The sequence below is a fragment of the Rana temporaria genome, chromosome 8, assembly GCF_905171775.1.
Source record: "Rana temporaria chromosome 8, aRanTem1.1, whole genome shotgun sequence".
NCBI lineage: Eukaryota > Metazoa > Chordata > Amphibia > Anura > Ranidae > Rana > Rana temporaria.
The window spans coordinates 47,462,338-47,482,590 of NC_053496.1; the positions used below are offsets into that span (position 1 = coordinate 47,462,338).

The 20,253-nt window shown below is 46.0% G+C and overlaps 1 protein-coding gene across 1 annotated transcript in view; it reads right to left on the minus strand.

Annotated features, from left to right (window-relative positions):
- LOC120946903 (transient receptor potential cation channel subfamily V member 6-like) overlaps window positions 1–20,253 on the minus strand; it is a 78,138-nt gene that overhangs the window by 12,072 nt on the left and 45,813 nt on the right. Inside the window, exons 14-15 of the mRNA XM_040361725.1 lie at window positions 15,782–16,050; window positions 9,076–9,182 (exon numbers count right to left, since the gene is read on the minus strand). Coding sequence (XP_040217659.1) covers window positions 9,076–9,182; window positions 15,782–16,050 — 376 coding nt within the window. The remainder of the gene's footprint in view (window positions 1–9,075; window positions 9,183–15,781; window positions 16,051–20,253) is intronic.

Sequence of the window (20,253 nt, forward strand, 5' to 3'; positions counted from 1 at the left end):
TACTAGGAATGCTTATTAAAGCATTCCCACTAAGTATCACACAGGCATGATTTACAAGCAGTAGTGGTAATAGTAATACATAGCATAAAAACACTTGGGGAATACTTTACAGCATCAGTAGTGGTCATAGTAGTCAATAGTGTACCAAAAAATTGGGACACAGGTGTCTTGACTGAGCTGTAATAGTAGTAGTAGACATTGACAATACAGTGTCAAATCACTCGGGCAAGAGGTGCCATGATGAACAGCAGTCTTAATAAGAGTATATAGGGTGTGAAATAACTGCTGACATAGGTGTCTTGACTGGGCAGCAGAAGCAGCAGTAGTAGTATTAACAGTAGTAGTTGATACAGAGTCATATCACATGGGCAGGAGGTGCCATGATGAACAGCAGTAGGAATAGGAGTATATAGAGTGTCAAATAACTGCTGACATAGGTGTCTTGACTGGGCAGCAGCAGCAGAAGCAGCAGTAGTATTAACAGTAGTAGTTGATACAGAGTCATATCACATGGGCAGGAGGTGCCATGATGAACAGCAGTAGGAATAGGAGTATATAGAGTGTCAAATAACTGCTGACATAGGTGTCTTGACTGGGCAGCAGCAGCAGAAGCAGCAGTAGTATTAACAGTAGTAGTTGATACAGAGTCATATCACATGGGCAGGAGGTGCCATCATGAACAGCAGTAGGAATAGGAGTATATAGAGTGTCAAATAACTGCTGACATAGGTGTATTGACTGGGCAGCAGCAGCAGAAGCAGCAGTAGTATTAACAGTAGTAGTTGATACAGAGTCATATCACATGGGCAGGAGGTGCCATGATGAACAGCAGTAGGAATAGGAGTATATAGAGTGTGAAATAACTGCTGACATAGGTGTCTTGACTGGGCAGCAGCAGCAGAAGCAGCAGTAGTATTAACAGTAGTAGTTGATACAGAGTCATATCACATGGGCAGGAGGTGCCATGATGAACAGCAGTAGGAATAGGAGTATATAGAGTGTGAAATAACTGCTGACATAGGTGTCTTGACTGGGCAGCAGCAGCAGAAGCAGCAGTAGTATTAACAGTAGTAGTTGATACAGAGTCATATCACATGGGCAGGAGGTGCCATCATGAACAGCAGTAGGAATAGGAGTATATAGAGTGTCAAATAACTGCTGACATAGGTGTCTTGACTGGGCAGCAGCAGCAGCAGAAGCAGCAGCAGTAGTATTAACAGTAGTAGTTGATACAGAGTCATATCACATGGGCAGGAGGTGCCATGATGAACAGCAGTAGGAATAGGAGTATATAGAGTGTGAAATAACTGCTGACATAGGTGTCTTGACTGGGCAGCAGCAGCAGAAGCAGCAGTAGTATTAACAGTAGTAGTTGATACAGAGTCATATCACATGGGCAGGAGGTGCCATGATGAACAGCAGTAGGAATAGGAGTATATAGAGTGTGAAATAACTGCTGACATAGGTGTCTTGACTGGGCAGCAGCAGCAGAAGCAGCAGTAGTATTAACAGTAGTAGTTGATACAGAGTCATATCACATGGGCAGGAGGTGCCATGATGAACAGCAGTAGGAATAGGAGTATATAGAGTGTCAAATAACTGCTGACATAGGTGTATTGACTGGGCAGCAGCAGCAGAAGCAGCAGTAGTATTAACAGTAGTAGTTGATACAGAGTCATATCACATGGGCAGGAGGTGCCATGATGAACAGCAGTAGGAATAGGAGTATATAGAGTGTCAAATAACTGCTGACATAGGTGTCTTGACTGGGCAGCAGCAGCAGAAGCAGAAGCAGCAGTAGTAGTATTAACAGTAGTAGTTGATACAGAGTCATATCACATGGGCAGGAGGTGCCATGATGAACAGCAGTAGGAATAAGAGTATATAGAGTGTTAAACAACTGCTGACATAGGTGTATTGACTGGGCGGCAGCAGCAGCTGAAGCAGCAGTAGTAGTATTAACAGTAGTAGTTGATACAGAGTCATATCACATGGGCAGGAGTTGCCATGATGTACAGCAGTCTTAATAAGAGTATATAGAGTGTGAAATAACTGCTGACATAGGTGTATTGACTGGGCGGCAGCAGCAGCAGAAGCAGCAGTAGTAGTATTAACAGTAGTAGTTGATACAGAGTCATATCACATGGGCAGGAGTTGCCATGATGTACAGCAGTCTTAATAAGAGTATATAGGGTGTGAAATAACTGCTGACATAATTGTCTTGACTGATCCAAAGGAGTCATGGGAGAAAATCATGTGGTCAGATGAGACTATAATATAATTTTTTGATCATAATTTCACTAACCGTGTTCGGAGGAAGAATAATGATGAGTACCATGCCAAGAACGCCATCCCTAATGTGAAGCATGGGGGTGGTAGCATCATGCTTTGGTGGTGTTTTTCTGCACATGGGACAGGGTGACTGTACTGTATTAAGGAGAGGATGACCGGGGCCATGTATTGCAAGATTTTGGGCAACAACCTCCTTCCCTGAGTTAGAGCTTTGAAGATGGGTCGAGGCTGGGTCTTCCAACATGAGAATGACCCAAAGCACACAGCCAGGATAACCAAGGATTGGCTCTGTAAGGAGCATATCAAGGTTCTGGCGTGGCCTAGCCAGTCTCCAGACCTAAACCCAATAGAGAATCTTTGGAGGGAGCTCAAACTCCGTGTTTCTCAGCGATAGCCCAGAAACATGACTGATGTAGAGAAGATCTGTGTGGAGGAGTGGGCCAAAATCCCTCCTCCAGTGTGTGCAAAGTTGGTGTAAAACTACAAGAAATGTTTGACCGCTGTAATTGCAAAGAAAGCCTACTGTACCAAATATTAACATTGATTTTCTCTGATGTTGAAATAGTTATATTCAGCACTGTAAATACATCAGGTCCGGGGCTTCATCAGTGAATGCATGGCAAGGGACCCTTCAGCGCCCTGAACCGACGACGGGTGCCAGAAAGTCACCGCCGATCCAGGACTCATTCATCTTTATGAATGTGAGTCTGTCCACGGAGTCTGTGGACAGACGGGTCCTCTTGTCCGTGACCACCCCACCTGCCGCGCTGAATGTCCGCTCAGATAGTACGCTGGAGGGGGGGCAAGACAATAACTCCAGCGCATACTGAGCGAGCTCGCGGCAGGTGTCCAATCTGGCAACCCAGTACTCCATGGGGTCGTCGGTGCTCATACTGTCAGAAGCACCGACGGACGCCATGTAGTCTGCCACCATGTGGGCCAGCCGCTGGTGGTGACTGCTGCTGCTGCTGCTGGTGGTGGTACTGGGTCGCTCGGTTTGGAAGAACATCCTCATCTCTTCCATTAGGTCCCCTGCTCGGCTGCAGCTGGGTGCAGCCACCTGCTGGGTGAGATGAGGGGGGACAACTGGAGGCCGGGGAGTTGCCTGCTCCAACCGTCTGACAATGGCTGCCTGCAGTTCCTCCATCCGGTGCTGCCTCCGGCTGGCTGGGATGAACTGCTCCAGTTTCCCCTTGCACCTGGGATCCAAAAGGGTGGCCATCCAGAAATCATCCCTCGTCTTGATGGTCTTAACCCGGGGGTCCCTCCTGAGGCATCTCAGCATGTGGGCAGCCATGGGGAAGAGCACAGCCCGCTGTGACTCCTCAATGCTGGCCAGGTGAATGAGGTGCGACTCTTCATCCCTGAGGCGCTGCTGGTCAAACTCAGACATGCCCAACCCCCGGACTATCGGTGCCCCCAACACCGGCTCTCCCTCCTGACCAGGCCCTGACTCCGGGACGACACCAGCAACCACCTCCTCCTCCTCTTCATCATCATCCTCCTCCTCCTCCTCCTCCTCCTGGTCCTGGCCCTGGTCTCGGTGGAGCATTGCTGACTCCTCCTGCTCCACCAAGGCCCTCTCCCCAGCCTCGAGCAGGCGATCTAGTGTCCTCTCCAGCATGAACAGTATTGGCAGCACGCTATTGAGGCCAATTTGCTCACTGCTGACCATCTTGGTCGCCTGCTCGAAGGAGGACAACACTTGGCAGACCTGGTTTATCTGCCCCCACTGCGCACAGGCGATGAAAGGGAGTTGTGGTGAAGCCCTCTCAGTGCCTAGTTCCATCAGGTACTCCCTCACCGCCCTTTGCTGCTCCCACAACCTCTTCAGCATGTGGAGGGTGGAGTTCCACCGCGTCACACTGTCCACAATCAGCCTGTGAAGGGGCAGATTGTACTTCCGCTGCAATTTGGACAGGGACGCGGTAGCGGTTGGGGAGCGCCTGAAGTGGCTGGCAATCCTACGCGCCTTTGCCACAATGTCACTCAACCCTGGATAAGTGCGCAGGAACTTCTGCACCACCAGGTTGAGGACATGTGCCAGACAGGGCACGTTGCTGCCGTTATCGCAGACAACCATACCTGGCTGGAGCCTTCGGGGTGTCAGCCACTTCTGGACCTGAGCTTGAAGTGCTTTCAGCACTTCTTCTGCAGTGTGTCTCCGGTCCCCTAAACTAACAAGCTGGAGCACGGCCTGACAGCGCACGTGCCCCACACTTGAGTAGCTACGGGGGCGCTTGCTGGGAGGCTCAGCAGCTGCGGAGACAGTGGCTTGAGGGAGACCAGCAGTTCTCCCCTGGACACCCCGGGGCGGCACCACAAGATCGGTTGCCGACGATCCCTCACCGACGCCTCGGAGGGAAACCCAATGGGCCGTGAAGCTGATGTAGCGTCCCTGCCCATGCCTGCTGGTCCAGCCATCCATTGTCAGATGAACCCTGTCGCTGACAGCGTGATCCAGCGACAGGGTTACATTCTGCACAATGTGCTGGTGTAGGGCAGGGACACCAGTCCTGGCAAAGAAATGGCGGCTGGGGACACGCCATTGGGGTTGGGCCTGCTCCAACATCTGCCTGAAGGGGTTGCTGTCAACTATGTTGAAGGGCAGCAGATGTTGGGCAATAACCCTTGCCAGGAGCCCATTGAGGGAACGCACACGTCGTTCTCCAGGGGGGAAGGGAGTGGTGCGGTCAAAGGCGTCTGAAATCGACGCCTGGCGCCGGACGGCAGTGCGGGACACAGACGTGGAGGGTGCTGTGGAAGTAGAGGTCTGGCTGCCGGTACCAGTACCTCTACTAGAGGGAGCGGGGGGGCATGACCTGCTGGAAACAGATGAAGATGTGGCAGGGGCTGCTGTACCCTGCTCACTTGTGGTGGTGGCGCTGCTACCACCACCACGCTTCATCTCGTCATACAACGCCCAGTGGTTTATCCTCAGGTGCTGGTTCAGGGCTGTGGTACCCACCCGAGCCAAACACTTCCCTCTCTTCACCCTCACTTTACAAATCCGGCAGATGGCCACGGTAGGGTTGTCTGCCACCAGGGTAAAGAAATTCCAGACAGGTGACTTCAGCACCGCCCTCCTGTCAGATGGGGTGACGCTTACTTGCACCTGCTGGGATTCGGTGCGCACAGGTGGAGCTGCCTGCTGCTGCTGCTGCTGCTGCTGCTCCTCCTCCTGACACCTCCTGCTGCCATCACCAGTGGAGACCCTGACGATGGTCTCCCTGGTGGTGACCTGGCGCACCGTTTCACCAGGGTGCCTACCTTCCCCGTCGTCACTGACGTAGTGAGCCGACGCGTCAGATGGCAACCATGATGGGTCACCCTCTTCGCCCCCAGAGATGTCAGACCAAGGGCTGAGATGTGTTGGTCTGAGGGAACCACGTGACATGGAGCCTCTAGCCTGGCTCCGCTGTCCCCTCACCCACGCCTGGGTCTGACTAGGTGCTGCTGTTTCCTGCACCAAAACAGCAGCACCAGTTTGAAGGGATGTCTCTGGGATACTGCCAGCAGGTATCCCATCCTCCTCATCCATCCCTTCAAAAAGGTCCTGACCATCAGGACAGAGCTGGAGGTCTGCCTGATGCATGGCCTCCCCCAAGAGATCCCTATCACTGTCGCTGTCGAACAGTAAGATGCTGGACTCTTGGGGGCTGGGGGGGGGTAGTACAGGCAACGGTGTAATGGTGGTACTACTGTGAGTCGGGACCGACGACTCAGTGGCACTGCTGTGCCCCATGTAGTCCACCACTACTTGAGCCTGAGATGGCAATATCGGGCGGCTGCCCGATGGGAAGAACTCCCGGATCAGGCGTACTCCCCTTGCACCCGATCCTCTACCACTAGTAGGGGCACGAGAGGTACCCCGTGCTGGCAGCGATCCAGCACTGGGAGTAACTCCCCTACCCCTGCTGCCACGGCCACGGATGCCGCTCATTATTGCTGATATGTGTGTGGGGGGGGTAAACTTTATTGGGGGGGGAAAATGTGAACAAAATGTGTTTTTGTGTTTTTTTTACAAGACAGGCACGCAGACAAAGACGTACACAGACAGCTACTAAACTATAAGAAAAGTAGTACACCAGACAAGGACTACAAAATTAAAGAAAAAAAAAAAAGCACTAAACAAACACTAACTTTTTTTTTTTTTTTTTTTTTTAAACACAAAACACAGACACTAAACACACACTAAGCTAAGCTAGATGAAATAAATGTACACTAACAGTGTGTACAATTACTACACAAAATTTAACTAAACTGAACACAAAACTTAGCTTTTATAAAAGCTCTTTAGGGAAAACTAAACAAAATTTGAACTGAGATGCCTATCAAATATCACTGAACAGCGAACCTGCAAGATCTAACAGTAACACAAGATGAACAAAACTTAGCTTTTAGAAAAGCTCTTTTATAAAGCTCAGCAAAATGTGTTCTGAAATCTCTTGCAAATATAACTGAACAGGGAGGATTGCAGGATCAAACAGTAACACAAATGAAAAAAACAGCACAAAACAGCACAAAACGTAGCTTTGAAAAAAGCTCTTGGGTCTATTGCTTTGAAAAAAGCAGTTGATATACTGGAAAAGATCCACTGGAATCACTAAATAGCAATGCTGGTGATGATCTAAATCAATCAAGAACAAAGACACAGGAAACCAGGAACACAGAAACAGCCTCCACACTCTATAGCCAGCTTCTGAATCTGCAATGAAATGGTGCTGGGAGTGAGCTTATATAATGTCCATGCAGGCAGGTTCCTATTGGTTGCTAACCTGTGACGAGTGTGGAAGGAGAACTCTGATTGGCTCTGATGCAAAAGGGCGGAGCAAATAATCGCGCAATATTCCTATTGCCGAATATTCGCATTGCGAATATTCGGCAATATAAAATGATCGCTTCAGCTACTCGGCCCAATGGCTCTAATCATACCAGCAATGCTTTCAGACGTCTATGGAGATCACTAGGATGTGATCTGTTTTAAAAATGAAACTGTAAAAATCGCTCTGATGCGGAAGATCGGGGCGAGGAAAATAATCGCGCGATATTGCGTTTGCCGAATAATCGCATTGCGATCTTTCTGGAAAATTCAATGAACGCTTCAGCTACTCGGCCCAGGGTCTCTAATGATACCAGCAATGCTTTTAGACGTCGATGGAGATATCTAGGATGTGATCTGATTAAAAAAAAAAAATAGTAAAAAATCGAATATTCGGAATTGCGAATATTCACCGCGAATTTCGAAATATAGCGCGATTTCTCGAATATGCTATATTCGAGTCGAATATTCGCAATGCGAATATTCGTGAGCAACACTAGTGCTAACCTCGTTCAAAAGTCTCTGCCACAGACTTGATGTCGCTACACGGTCCTCTGCCACAGGGCCGTGTAACCACACATGCACTTTGCAAAGTTCAAAGAAAATACACAGCTCACGGCGCCAGGATCTTTCAGCCATCCGGCCGCACGGTGAGGTAAATTGGCCAGGATGCGTCATCTAATTGAATCCCCAATTGTTCGGCTTCCTCCTGCAGAGAAGACAGCACCGGACCATCCCTGGAACAGTAAGGCCCAAAAACTCCTGGGCCCACCCACAGTAACGGAGCCTCGGGCCAGCAGGTCCCAAGGCCAAAAAGCTGCTCTAACACATCCCTGAGGCCAGGAGGGCCCTCAGGTCGGGATCGGAAGACCCCACCAGAATGGTGTCTGCCCCTTAAAGTGGAGGTTCACCCAAAAACTTAATTTTTAACATTAGATTGAGGCTCATTTTGTCAAGGGGAATCGGGTGTTTTTTTTTTTTAATCGAAGCAGTACTTACCGTTTTAGAGATAGATCTTCTCCGCCGCTTCCGGGTATGGTCTTCGGGACTGGGCGTTCCTATTTGATTGACAGGCTTCCGACAGGCTTCCGACGGTCTCATACATCGCGTCACGATTTTCCGAAAGTGGCCGAACATCGGTGCGCAGGCGCCGTATAGAGCCGCCCCGACGTTCGGCTTCTTTCGGCAACTCGTGACGGGATGTATGCGACCGTCGGAAGCCTGTCAATCAAATAGGAACGCCCAGTCCCGAAGACCATACCCGGAAGCGGCGGAGAAGATCTATCTCTAAAACGGTAAGTACTGCTTCGATTTAAAAAAAAAAACACCCGATTCCCATTGACAAAATGAGCCTCAATCTAATGTTAAAAATTGTTTTTTGGGTGAACTCCCGCTTTAAGTACCCCTCCCCAGAATTGCACAGCGGCTGGGGCCACGCCACTGAGCTGTTTCTGGGCAAGAAGCACCCAATACACTCAGCCCATTGCAGTTCCAACCTTGTACCCTGGTGACACCGACACCTACAGTCAGGTGGAAGATGCGCAACGCAGCCGAGCTGGAACAAAGACCCATAATTTGGCATAAAATTCTGAGCTAAACTACAGCTCAGATAACTGAATTTACAAAATAGTGCCTACTCAACAGGAGCAGGGCGCTACATTATTATCTAGAGGAGATTAGCAAATGGACATTCACTAGTCTCCCTCCTGTTTACCTGGTGACATACACCATGAGGGTCCTGGGCCTGTGGGAGGGACAGCTACTGGATCGCATCCACCTAAAACAGTTGGCTTGTGAAATGTATACACGCTCCTGGTTGCTGTGTGTAAAATCCCCTAGCAACCACCGACCCGACCTATGACATACTGTACATATGACATTTGGTTGAATTAAAACAGATACAGGAGATCTCTGCAGAGCAGAATTAAAAAGAAAAAGTAAACTACAGCAATTCCACTCACTGTAAGTACCAGTGGTCTCCTAATCCAAATTTTGTGCCACAAACGCCTGATCGAGGCCAGAGGAATCGTGGGAGCTTTCTCTCCAACATCACTACAGTTGCAGCAACCTGATAAAAAGAGAGGCGAGATGTATGTCTTTATTATGATGGTGAATTAACTTGTACAATACACTTTAATTTCCAATAATAATTAAACAAAACACATATGTATATACACTATATTGTCAAAAGTATTGGGACGTCGACATGCACATGAACTTTAATAGCATTCCAGTCTTAGTCTGTAGGGTTCAATATTGAGTTGGCCCACCCTTTGCAACTATAAAAGCTTCAACTCTTCTGGGAAGGCTGTCCACAAGGTTTAGGAGTGTGTCTATGGGAATGTTTGATCATTCTTCCAGAAGCGCATTTGTGAGGTCAGGCACTGATGTTGGACGAGAAGCCCTGGCCCGCAATCTCCACTCAAATTCATCCCAAAAATGTTCTATTGGGTTGAGGTCAGGACTCTGTGCAGGCCAGTCAAGTTCCTCCACCTCAAACTCACTCAATCATGTTTTTATGGATCTTTCTTTGTGCACTGGTACACAGTCATGTTGGAACAGGAAGGGGCCACTCCCAAACTGTTCCCACAATAGTGTCCAACAACATGTCTTGGTATTCCCTTTTCTGGAACTAAGGGGCCAAGTTTAACCCCTGAAAAACAACCCCAGACCATAATACCCCCTCCACCAAATGATTTGTACCAGTGCACAAGCAAGGTCCATAAAGACATGTATAGCAAGTAGATTATGCGCAAAAAAAGTTTATCAGAGCATTGTTATAGAAGGCAGCATAGTCAATCTGTAAGGTTGAAATCAGTAAAAAATTCCAGCTGTTTGGGGTGGTGATGGGGAATGTGCGGATATATTAGGATGGGAGTATGCACACAGGGCTGCCGTCAATAAGGAACAGAAACCATGTTCCAAACTAGCAAGCAAACAAGGAGAGAGGCGCCTCTGGGTGCAATACTTAAAACAGTTTAAAAAATGAATTTAAAATTAAAATTAAAAGAACCACAAGTAAAAAAGAAGCCACTCACATTTTGGTGGTCAATCGAAAACGTGTGGAGTCAATTTTCCAGGAGGGTAGGTAGGTATCATCTGGCGGTGTCTTTTCCCTTTTGTCCCGGGTACAGCGCTCTGGGATGCAGGGGATCTGTCCTTCTGCCGCTGGTGGAATCAGTGATTTTCGGCGGTGGGCAGGGGAATTCCTCTGCTGGCGCTGTGAGCCGTGTGTGCCGATGGACGAGCAGGGATGACGTCACCAGGAAAGCGACGCGTTTCTGAATGCTGGCCGCGAATGACAGGGCTGCCGCATTCCTTTCTCAAGCTGCTGATACGGAGCGTGGGGCTAGACTTTGTATGACGGGGGAGTGGGCGGAGCTAGTCGGGAACAGACTGCAGTAGGTTTAAACTAAGAGCTGGGCGGGCTGATCTCGGAGCAGGACGAAAAAATTAGATTAAAAATTAAAAAATGAGGAAATGAACAAGGTGATGAAATAATGGAAAAAGTATATATAAATGGAAAAGGATGTATAAAAAATCGGAAAAGAAGTGGAAGAAAAAATAATAATAAAAATAAAAATAAAAATAAATATAAATAAAGGTAAAAATAAATATAAAAATAGAAATGGTAGAAAGATAAATAAATAATAAAAATTGATAAAAAATGATGATAAATGATGATGAAAAATGATGAATGAAAAATGATGAATGATAAAAAATGTTAAGAAATGATGAAAAAATGAAAAATGATGTTGATAAGTATGTGTGTGAAAAAAATATATATATATATGTATATATGGGTGTAATTATGACATGAATGGTAGTAGATTGGGCAAGAGGACATGGGGAAAGAAGAATAATGAGCGATAGATTTTGTGTGGTCATGAGGCCATGATACTGAGGGATAGAGAAATTTTATTATAACTAATTATAAAGTTCAAAGAAAGGGGGGTGAGCCATGTGTATGGGGTGTAGGGGGGAAGGCGGCTGGTGTGATTGGAACAAATTATAAGTAGGAACAAAAACACACTTTTCGGTGATGTGGGTACATATATAAATATGTATATGGAGGGTACATATATAACCATATAATACTTATTATACTGAGGATAGTAGGAAAAAGGGGGGGGGGAAGGGAGGGGAAGGAAGGGGGGGGGGAAGAATTATATATATCCAATTTATTGTATAAATATATATATAAGGTGATACTTACACCCGTCAAGACTATAAGGAGTGAGCACCCACCAGTTAACCCAGACTATAAGTATGTCTGAAAGTAAAAAATGATGAAGGTATTAGAGATGGATGACAACATATGATGGATAGGGAAAAGGAGGGATAGGGGGAAGAAGAAGGGTGGGGAGGGAGAGGAGTAGGGGGGGGGGGGGGGGGGAGAGAGGAAGAATAGGGTTAGGTGGAAAAAGTGTGGGGGGGGGGGGGGGGAAGGCAGAAAGAGAGGGAGACGAGGGCTGGTGGGGGGTAGGAGAAGGGTGGGTAGTTATAGGATGGTGGAGATTTCAATGCTTTCATTGATGCCGCCAGGCGAGAGGGTGTCCAAACTGTAGATCCAATATGTCTCACGAGCACACAGTTTTTTGAATCTTTCGGCTGGGGGGAGTGTTTTATCAATTTGTTCTATTATCCAAACTTGGAGTCCTGAGGTAGATTGTTGGTGTAACATGGTGAAGTGTCTGGGGACACTATGCGGGTCTGTACCGCCTTCTATGTTTCTCCTGTGCTCTCCAAATCTCTCTCTTAGGGGTCGTATGGTTCGCCCTATATAAAGGAGGCCACAAGGGCAGCTGAGACCATATACAACAAACTCAGATGAGCAGTTGTAAAAGTCTTTTAAAGGATATGTTTTCCCTTTAGTGTGGAAATTTTTTTGTCCATGTTGAACGAAGTGGCATGTTTTGCAGCAAGGTTTTCGGCATTGGTACATACCGACTAGTGGTATGAGAGTGGATGTAACCGATGTGGTGGGAGTGGGTTTGAGTTTGCTGGGAGCAATTTTATTTTTGAGGTTGGGAGCTCTACGGTATGTAATTTTCGGACGAGCAGGAAGGATGGGTTTGAGATGAAGGTCTTGTAGGAGGATATCCCAGTGTTTAACTAGTATGCTTTCCATTTTTTTGTGTTTGTAGTGGAATGTTGTCATGAACCTAACTGGATGGTTGTCCATAGTTCTTTTGGGTTTTAGTGGTTTTCCATTCAGGTAGAGTTTAAATGCCTCTTCGGTTAAGCTCTCTGGGTATTGTTTCTCAGTGAATTTCTTTTTCAGATGTTGACTGAGTTCGATATAGTCTGAATCTTTGGTACAATTTTGTCTTAGGCGACAGAACTGGCTGTTGGGGATGTTGTTTTTCCAGCTGGGTAGATGACAGCTTTTGAAATGTAGATATGAATTTCCTGCTGTTGGTTTTGTGTAATTTTTAGCCCAGATGGAGTGTCCGTCGTGTCCCAATTCAAGATCAAGGAATGTCATGGAGATGGGGTTGGATGCAGATGTAAATGATAGCCCATATTGGTTGCTATTGCAGTGGTCGATGAATAGGGGAATGGTTTCCTGAGGGCCGTCCCAGATGATGATGATATCGTCGATATAGCGTCCAAAGTAGGCTATATTGGCGGAAAATGGGTTGTTACGGTAGATGTGATTGTTTTCCCAATAGCCCATGGCTAGATTAGCGTATGAGGGAGCAAAATTGGCGCCCATTGCGGTGCCCTGTATTTGATGAAAGAAATCTCCATTGAAAGTGAAGTAGTTGTGTGTAAGACAAAAGAGTGTGGCTGAGAGGATGAAAGAAGCTTGGCGAGGATTGATGAGGGGTTCATTTAACAGAAATTGTTCCAGAGCCATCAATCCGAAAGAGTGTGGGATGGATGTGTATAGGGAGCAGACATCTAATGAGAGCCATGTGTACGTTGGCTCCCACTGGTATGGGGATAAAAGCTCAAGAAGATGTGTGCTGTCTCGAACATACGATTCTAATTGGAACACAATGGGCTGGAGAAAATGGTCAATATATAAACTGAACCCGGTGGTAACGCTGTCCATGGCTGCCACAATAGGTCTTCCGGGGGGCGCTGATAGATTTTTGTGGACTTTGGGGAGATAATAAAAGTATGGGATCTGGAAAAAGTTTTTCCTTAAAAAGGAGCTTTCAATCTTGGAAATGATGCCATCTTTCAGTGCCTGAGATATGAGGATCTCAGCTTCTTTTGCAAAAGCTGACGTGGGGTCATTATGGAGTTTGGTGTATGTAGTTGCATCGGAGAGTAGTCTGGAAGCTTCTTCTAGGTAGGCTGTTTTGTCCAACAGTACAATCCCTCCTCCCTTGTCGGCTGATTTTATTATGATATTGTCAGCTTTGATGAATTTGTCTAGGGCTTTTATTTCAGATGGAGATAGGTTGTTGGTTTTTGACATGGACGTGGAGTTACACATTTTGACAAAGTCTGCGTAGACTACTCTATAGAAGCTCTCTATGTAGGGGCCTTTGGAGTGTGTGGGAAAAAAGATGGATTTGGGTCTGAGAGAGGAGTGGGTGATGGGCGGGGATGTGGCAAAATGTTGTGTGTATAGTCTCAGAGGGTCGTCTTCATTGGGGTCAGTGTTTTCTTCCATTAAATCAATAAAGTTAATAAATGATTCTGTTGGATCTTGGGTAGATGGAGTGGTTGTTGAAATGACATGGTTGTCATCTTTTTGTTTGATCTGAAAATATCTTTTTAAAGTCAGATTGCGAATGTATTGGTTTAGGTCTTTGAAAAGCATAAAGGGGTTGGGTTTGTTGATGGGTGCAAAATTAAGGCCACGACTTAGGAGAGAGGAGTCGGCTGCGGAGAGGTTGTGGGAGGAGAGATTGAAGATTTTGACAGTTTTTGGTGTTTCTGGAAGTTTTGATAATTGTTTTCTTCGTCCTCCTCTGCAGCCTCGTCTGTGAGTTTTCTTTTTCTTGATGTTGTAGACAGAGGAGGACTCAGTACTAAAAAAGAAGAAGGGGTAGGTGCAGGCGAACTGGTGGGGGAAGTGATGATGTTGATAGAAGCAGAATTGTTAGAATCGTGATCCCCTCCCCCCCCCCCCCTTTTTCCTACTATCCTCAGTATAATAAGTATTATATGGTTATATATGTACCCTCCATATACATATTTATATATGTACCCACATCACCGAAAAGTGTGTTTTTGTTCCTACTTATAATTTGTTCCAATCACACCAGCCGCCTTCCCCCCTACACCCCATACACATGGCTCACCCCCCTTTCTTTGAACTTTATAATTAGTTATAATAAAATTTCTCTATCCCTCAGTATCATGGCCTCATGACCACACAAAATCTATCGCTCATTATTCTTCTTTCCCCATGTCCTCTTGCCCAATCTACTACCATTCATGTCATAATTACACCCATATATACATATATATATATATTTTTTTCACACACATACTTATCAACATCATTTTTCATTTTTTCATCATTTCTTAACATTTTTTATCATTCATCATTTTTCATTCATCATTTTTCATCATCATTTATCATCATTTTTTATCAATTTTTATTATTTATTTATCTTTCTACCATGTCTATTTTTATATTTATTTTTACCTTTATTTATATTTATTTTTATTTTTATTTTTATTATTATTTTTTCTTCCACTTCTTTTCCGATTTTTTATACATCCTTTTCCATTTATATATACTTTTTCCATTATTTCATCACCTTGTTCATTTCCTCATTTTTTAATTTTTAATCAAATTTTTTCGTCCTGCTCCGAGATCAGCCCGCCCAGCTCTTAGTTTAAACCTACTGCAGTCTGTTCCCGACTAGCTCCGCCCACTCCCCCGTCATACAAAGTCTAGCCCCACGCTCCGTATCAGCAGCTTGAGAAAGGAATGCGGCAGCCCTGTCATTCGCGGCCAGCATTCAGAAACGCGTCGCTTTCCTGGTGACGTCATCCCTGCTCGTCCATCGGCACACACGGCTCACAGCGCCAGCAGAGGAATTCCCCTGCCCACCGCCGAAAATCACTGATTCCACCAGCGGCAGAAGGACAGATCCCCTGCATCCCAGAGCGCTGTACCCGGGACAAAAGGGAAAAGACACCGCCAGATGATACCTACCTACCCTCCTGGAAAATTGACTCCACACGTTTTCGATTGACCACCAAAATGTGAGTGGCTTCTTTTTTACTTGTGGTTCTTTTAATTTTAATTTTAAATTCATTTTTTAAACTGTTTTAAGTATTGCACCCAGAGGCGCCTCTCTCCTTGTTTGCTCCATAAAGACATGGTTGAGCAAGTTTGGGGTGAAGGAACTTGACTGGCCTGGTCTCAACCTGATAGAACACCTTTGGGATGGATTAGAGCAAAGACTGCAAGCCAGGCCTTCTCGTCCAACATCAGTGCCTGACCTCACAAATGCACTTTTGGAAGAATGGTCAAACAATCCCATAGACAAACTCCTAAACCTTGTGGACAGCCTTCCCAAAAGAGTTGAAGCTGTTATAGCTGCAAAGGGTGGGCCAACTCAATATTGAACCCTATGGACTAAGACTGGGATACCATTAAAGTCCATGTGTGTGTAAAAGCAGGCGCCCTAATACTTTTGACAATATAGATTATGTCCAAAGATCTTTAGGTATTAATCCTTACGGTACCTGAGCTCTCCACAGCTCATCTCTCTCCTGTGCCACCCTCCATTGAGTGTCTCCCACCATGGCGATCAGCAGATTCAGCATCGTGAGGTTGGTGAGGATGGCGAAGGAAAAATATAAAATGTGGAACATGTACGGAAGGGTCACAGCATAGTTGGTGGGGGAGTTGATGATGTTGAGGAAGAGCTCAAACGTGCTTAAAATGGACATGAGGTAATTAGAGAAAAATCCAAACTGGTTGGGATCTTCTGTTTGGAATATGATGTAAAATGCTGGCAGAAAGAAAACACAAAGAAATCAATGAACATGATCAGTTACATTTAAATATAGAAGAAGAAGCTTCAGATTTCCAAAAACTTGGCTTACGTGCATTCTAGTGCATCAATGCATGGGAACAAGGAACAAGGGTTGCAGCAGTCACAGCCAAGCCCAGGCTCCTGCAGGACTAGATTGCTTTCTCTGAAACTTTCTACCTTGAGTTTCCCTTCTTTATCAGTGCAAACATGTTTTCAGGGATTTATGTATCTGTTCTATAAAGCTTCCATCATTTGCCTAAACTAATGCTTAATGATGTAATGTAAATAAAAGTGCAGCGCCAATGAGGAACTCACAAAGATATGAGTTCTAAATAGTGAAAAAAATTGAATAATTCAGAAATTACACCCTTAAGGTGATATAGGATTACACCATAAATAGTTTAAACAATAAAACACACTCCAATGTGATTCTATAAGTGTCCATATATGAACAACAAATATTGGAAATGATTAGACGATCCCTGTAGGGTCAGCACTCAGCATGGAAGATTTCCCCTCAAAGATGCAATTCCCACGAACACAAGGAAAAGGATAAAATACCCTTACCGGATGGAGTGGACCCAAAGACAGCATACGGCGATGGGTCACATGTGCATGATAGGCCGATTGCCCAATCTGGTCGCTGTCACGGTCAAACTTCCTGCTTGCGCTAGGCGTTGATCTTCCCGATAGGAGACTCTATGGGTCAGCTCCCAGATTGCTGACTCCAATCCAATTCCAATGATGAAAATGAGGGAAGAGAGATTCAACTGTCACTAGACAGATGGGCTCCAAACATGGGAGAAAAGAAGGAAAAAATGGGGAGGGCAACTCGTTGTCGAGTGGGGTCTCACGTAAGTGTCATTTACTTGCATAAATGACAATCCCATGACAAAATCGCTCAGGTGGTGGCTGCTCTGCTTTCTCCCACCATACAGCTGCTGTAGACAGAGCGGCTAAGAGCATACAGCAGCTACGCTGATCGCACACACATATTGCTGAGCTTCCGAAAAGTACGGTCCATGGTGATAGAGGGCCACAAGCTTCTAATTTTCGTGGATTACTTGGTGGAGGTATCCCGAAAACGTAAAGAACTCCAACCAATTTGCGCAGAGCTTTACAAATGGAGCATCCGCTTCACGTTGGCATACCCCGAAATTCTATGCTTACAAGTCCTGGCCAGGGAACAACTCACCTTCCAGTCTCTGGAAAAGGTGAATGCATTTTTACGAGCACTCCCACCCACACTAGCTGCATCAGACACCTACAGATAAGGTCATAGGCGTGCCCACGGGGTGTGCCGGGTGTGCCCAGGCACACCCTAATCCACACCTTCCAATGAGTGTCCCAGAATGGCCACGGCGTGTGCGGGTTGCCATGGTTCCCGAATGCCGCGCGTTACACTTGTATGGCAGCCGCATCGCTCCCCTCTGCTCTGACACATACAGTGCACTGTGAACTTCAGCTACCCATTGGCTGAATAGGCAGCAGGGGGCGGTACAGCTGCTTCCTCGGCCAATGGGTACACAAAGAGCTGTTCTTTGCTTCAAATTCATCCCGCGGGCTTCCTGTGGGTGTGGGGGATGAAGCAGCTCCCATGCGGGGAGAAGCCTGAACAAGAGCTGCGTGCAAAGAGAAAGTCCTGCAGTGATCAGAGGTGAGTGATCTGCTACTGACTGCACTGCATGTCGCTCTCCGCCTTCACTGAGCTCTCTCCACTGCCATCGACACCCTCTCCTTCCCAGTCACTCAGCCCTTCCTCCTGATAAGTTCTCCTGATGCTGCACTTCCCCTCCGTGTACTACATGTTATCTTCTCAGTAAGACCATGCAGTAATCACACACTCTCACACTGATCCTCATCACCTCCCCCATTTCCAGTTCACTGCCTCCTGTTTCTGCTCTCCACTCGCATACATCTGCACTTTCACCCAGGCTCATGTCTTCCAACTGTTCTGCAGCCTGGTACATGCCTTGCAGTCCCTTATGGAGTAGTACAAGTATACAGTAACAGTGCAATCAATGTCTGCAGTCATGAATAATACAGCCACAGCACCTGTGATCATTATTATCATGCTAATGATTACACTATACAGCCTGTGTCTTACTGTAGTGTATACAGGCTGTACAGTGTAGTCAACAGCATGATTCACACCTGGCGGAAAGCTACTTCTTCTGCATGCAGAAACTATGGGTAGGGAAGGTGATAGACTCAACTTCCAAGGTCCGTAAGGCAGGCACAATTATAGTTCTGCACAAAAACCTAACATACGATTTAATTTCTGTCGACGAGGATGGCAGGTTAGTGTCAATTCACCTCAAATTTCCGACAAGAGAAGTAAGGATAACCAATGTCTATGCCCCAAACTCAAGTCCTATTTCACTGACCTAACATCTAAACTAGCGAACAAGTGCAGTATCCCTCACCTCATAGGGGGGGACTTTAACTCGACCATTAGCAACAATGAAGACAGATCCAGACCCCACCATCATCCAAGACCATACCCACTTGACTAATACACCCACCTCTACCACTTGGTTCATGCCCTCCGTTTGATAAATATATGGAGGTTACACCACCCCCTAGATAAAGAATTAAAAATGTTCTTCCCAGTTCATAACTCTTTTGCCAGACCACTTCCTCTGTACCCACTCCATGCTGCAAAATGTCAGAGAATCACATATACATGACATGACATATATCATTCCCCTATTTTGGTCACCCTAGACAATCTACGGACCCACCCAGATTATAGACAATGGAGAATCCAGATGCATTTGAATCAAAATGACAGCTTCAAAAAAATGCCAGTAACAGAATTCGAACTGCCCAAGCTCGTCTTAATGAACAGAATACTGCAGAAAAACGTAAATCCTGGTTGAAAGCCAAGGATCTCTTTGATACCTGGGCAGATAATTTAGAACAAGTGAAAATGTCTTATGTTCAATTTCAATAGCATAATTATGGGAATAAGACAGGGAAACTACTGGCCAGACTCACCAAGGATACATACCTTCCCACGCATATTACTGCAATGCATAATCCTGACAGTACACTCTCCACATCTCCCAAGGACATTAATAAAACGCTAGAACATTTTTACACCAACCTCTATGCCCAAGAAACGATAGACCCAACTGTAGCGTCCAACTGGCTAGACTCTACTCCCCTTCCACAGATCAACCCAAACCATTTAAAAAAGTTAACCACCCCAATCACCAAAGAGGAAATTATGGTTGCCATTAGTGGCCTAACGAATGGCAAAGCCCCAGGCCCTGATGGGTACACGCCCAAATTTTATAAAATGATACGAGAGAAAAATTACCCCTTCTTTACTAGCGGTCTACAATTCAATCTGGGACGGAGGACCTTACCTCCCGACCGGACATCAAGCTAACATTAAACTCATTGCCAAAAAAGGAAAGGACCCAAAGGATCCAGGATCTTTCCGCCCCATTTCTCTACTAAACGTAGCTTCCAAAATCCTTTCCAAGATAGTGGCCTCCCGATTAGCAAATATTATGCCATCTCTTATCCATCATGCACAATCAGGATTCACCAAGGGCAGGTCAGCCTCCTCCAATCTGAGAAAAGTTCTCGCCGCCCTAGAATACGCAAAACAACACCCATTGGAAGATGTAGCAATAATCACCCTAGATGCCAAAAAGGCTTTTGATAACGTAAGCTTTCAATGGTTATCCTTAGTGATGCAAAAATTAGGAGTTTCAGGCCCCTTCTACCACTTTATTCATAACCTGTATTCTCCCCCATCAGCCACAGTAGTAGCTGCAGGCAAACAATCAAACCTAATACGGCTACCCAAGGGCACGAGACAGGGATGTCCCCCTCTCCCCCTTGATTTTTAATCTGCCCATCGAACCCCTGTCACGATACCTTAGCCCCACATCCTCCATTCACAGAATGCCATTCGGGCAAGGCAACATGCGGGTTGCTCTTTTTGCGGATGATATACTGATTTTTACTACCTCCCCCCAAATAGATATACCCGCCATCCAAACAGTATTCGACTCTTTTCGCAAATTTTCTGGCCTGAAAAAAAACTATGCCAAGAGTGAAATTCTCAATCTTAGTACAAGGTCTTCACGATCTTGGTTGCCTTCTTCCCCCTTCCACATCAATGAGAAACACATTACCTATTTGGGCATAAAAATTGGCAAG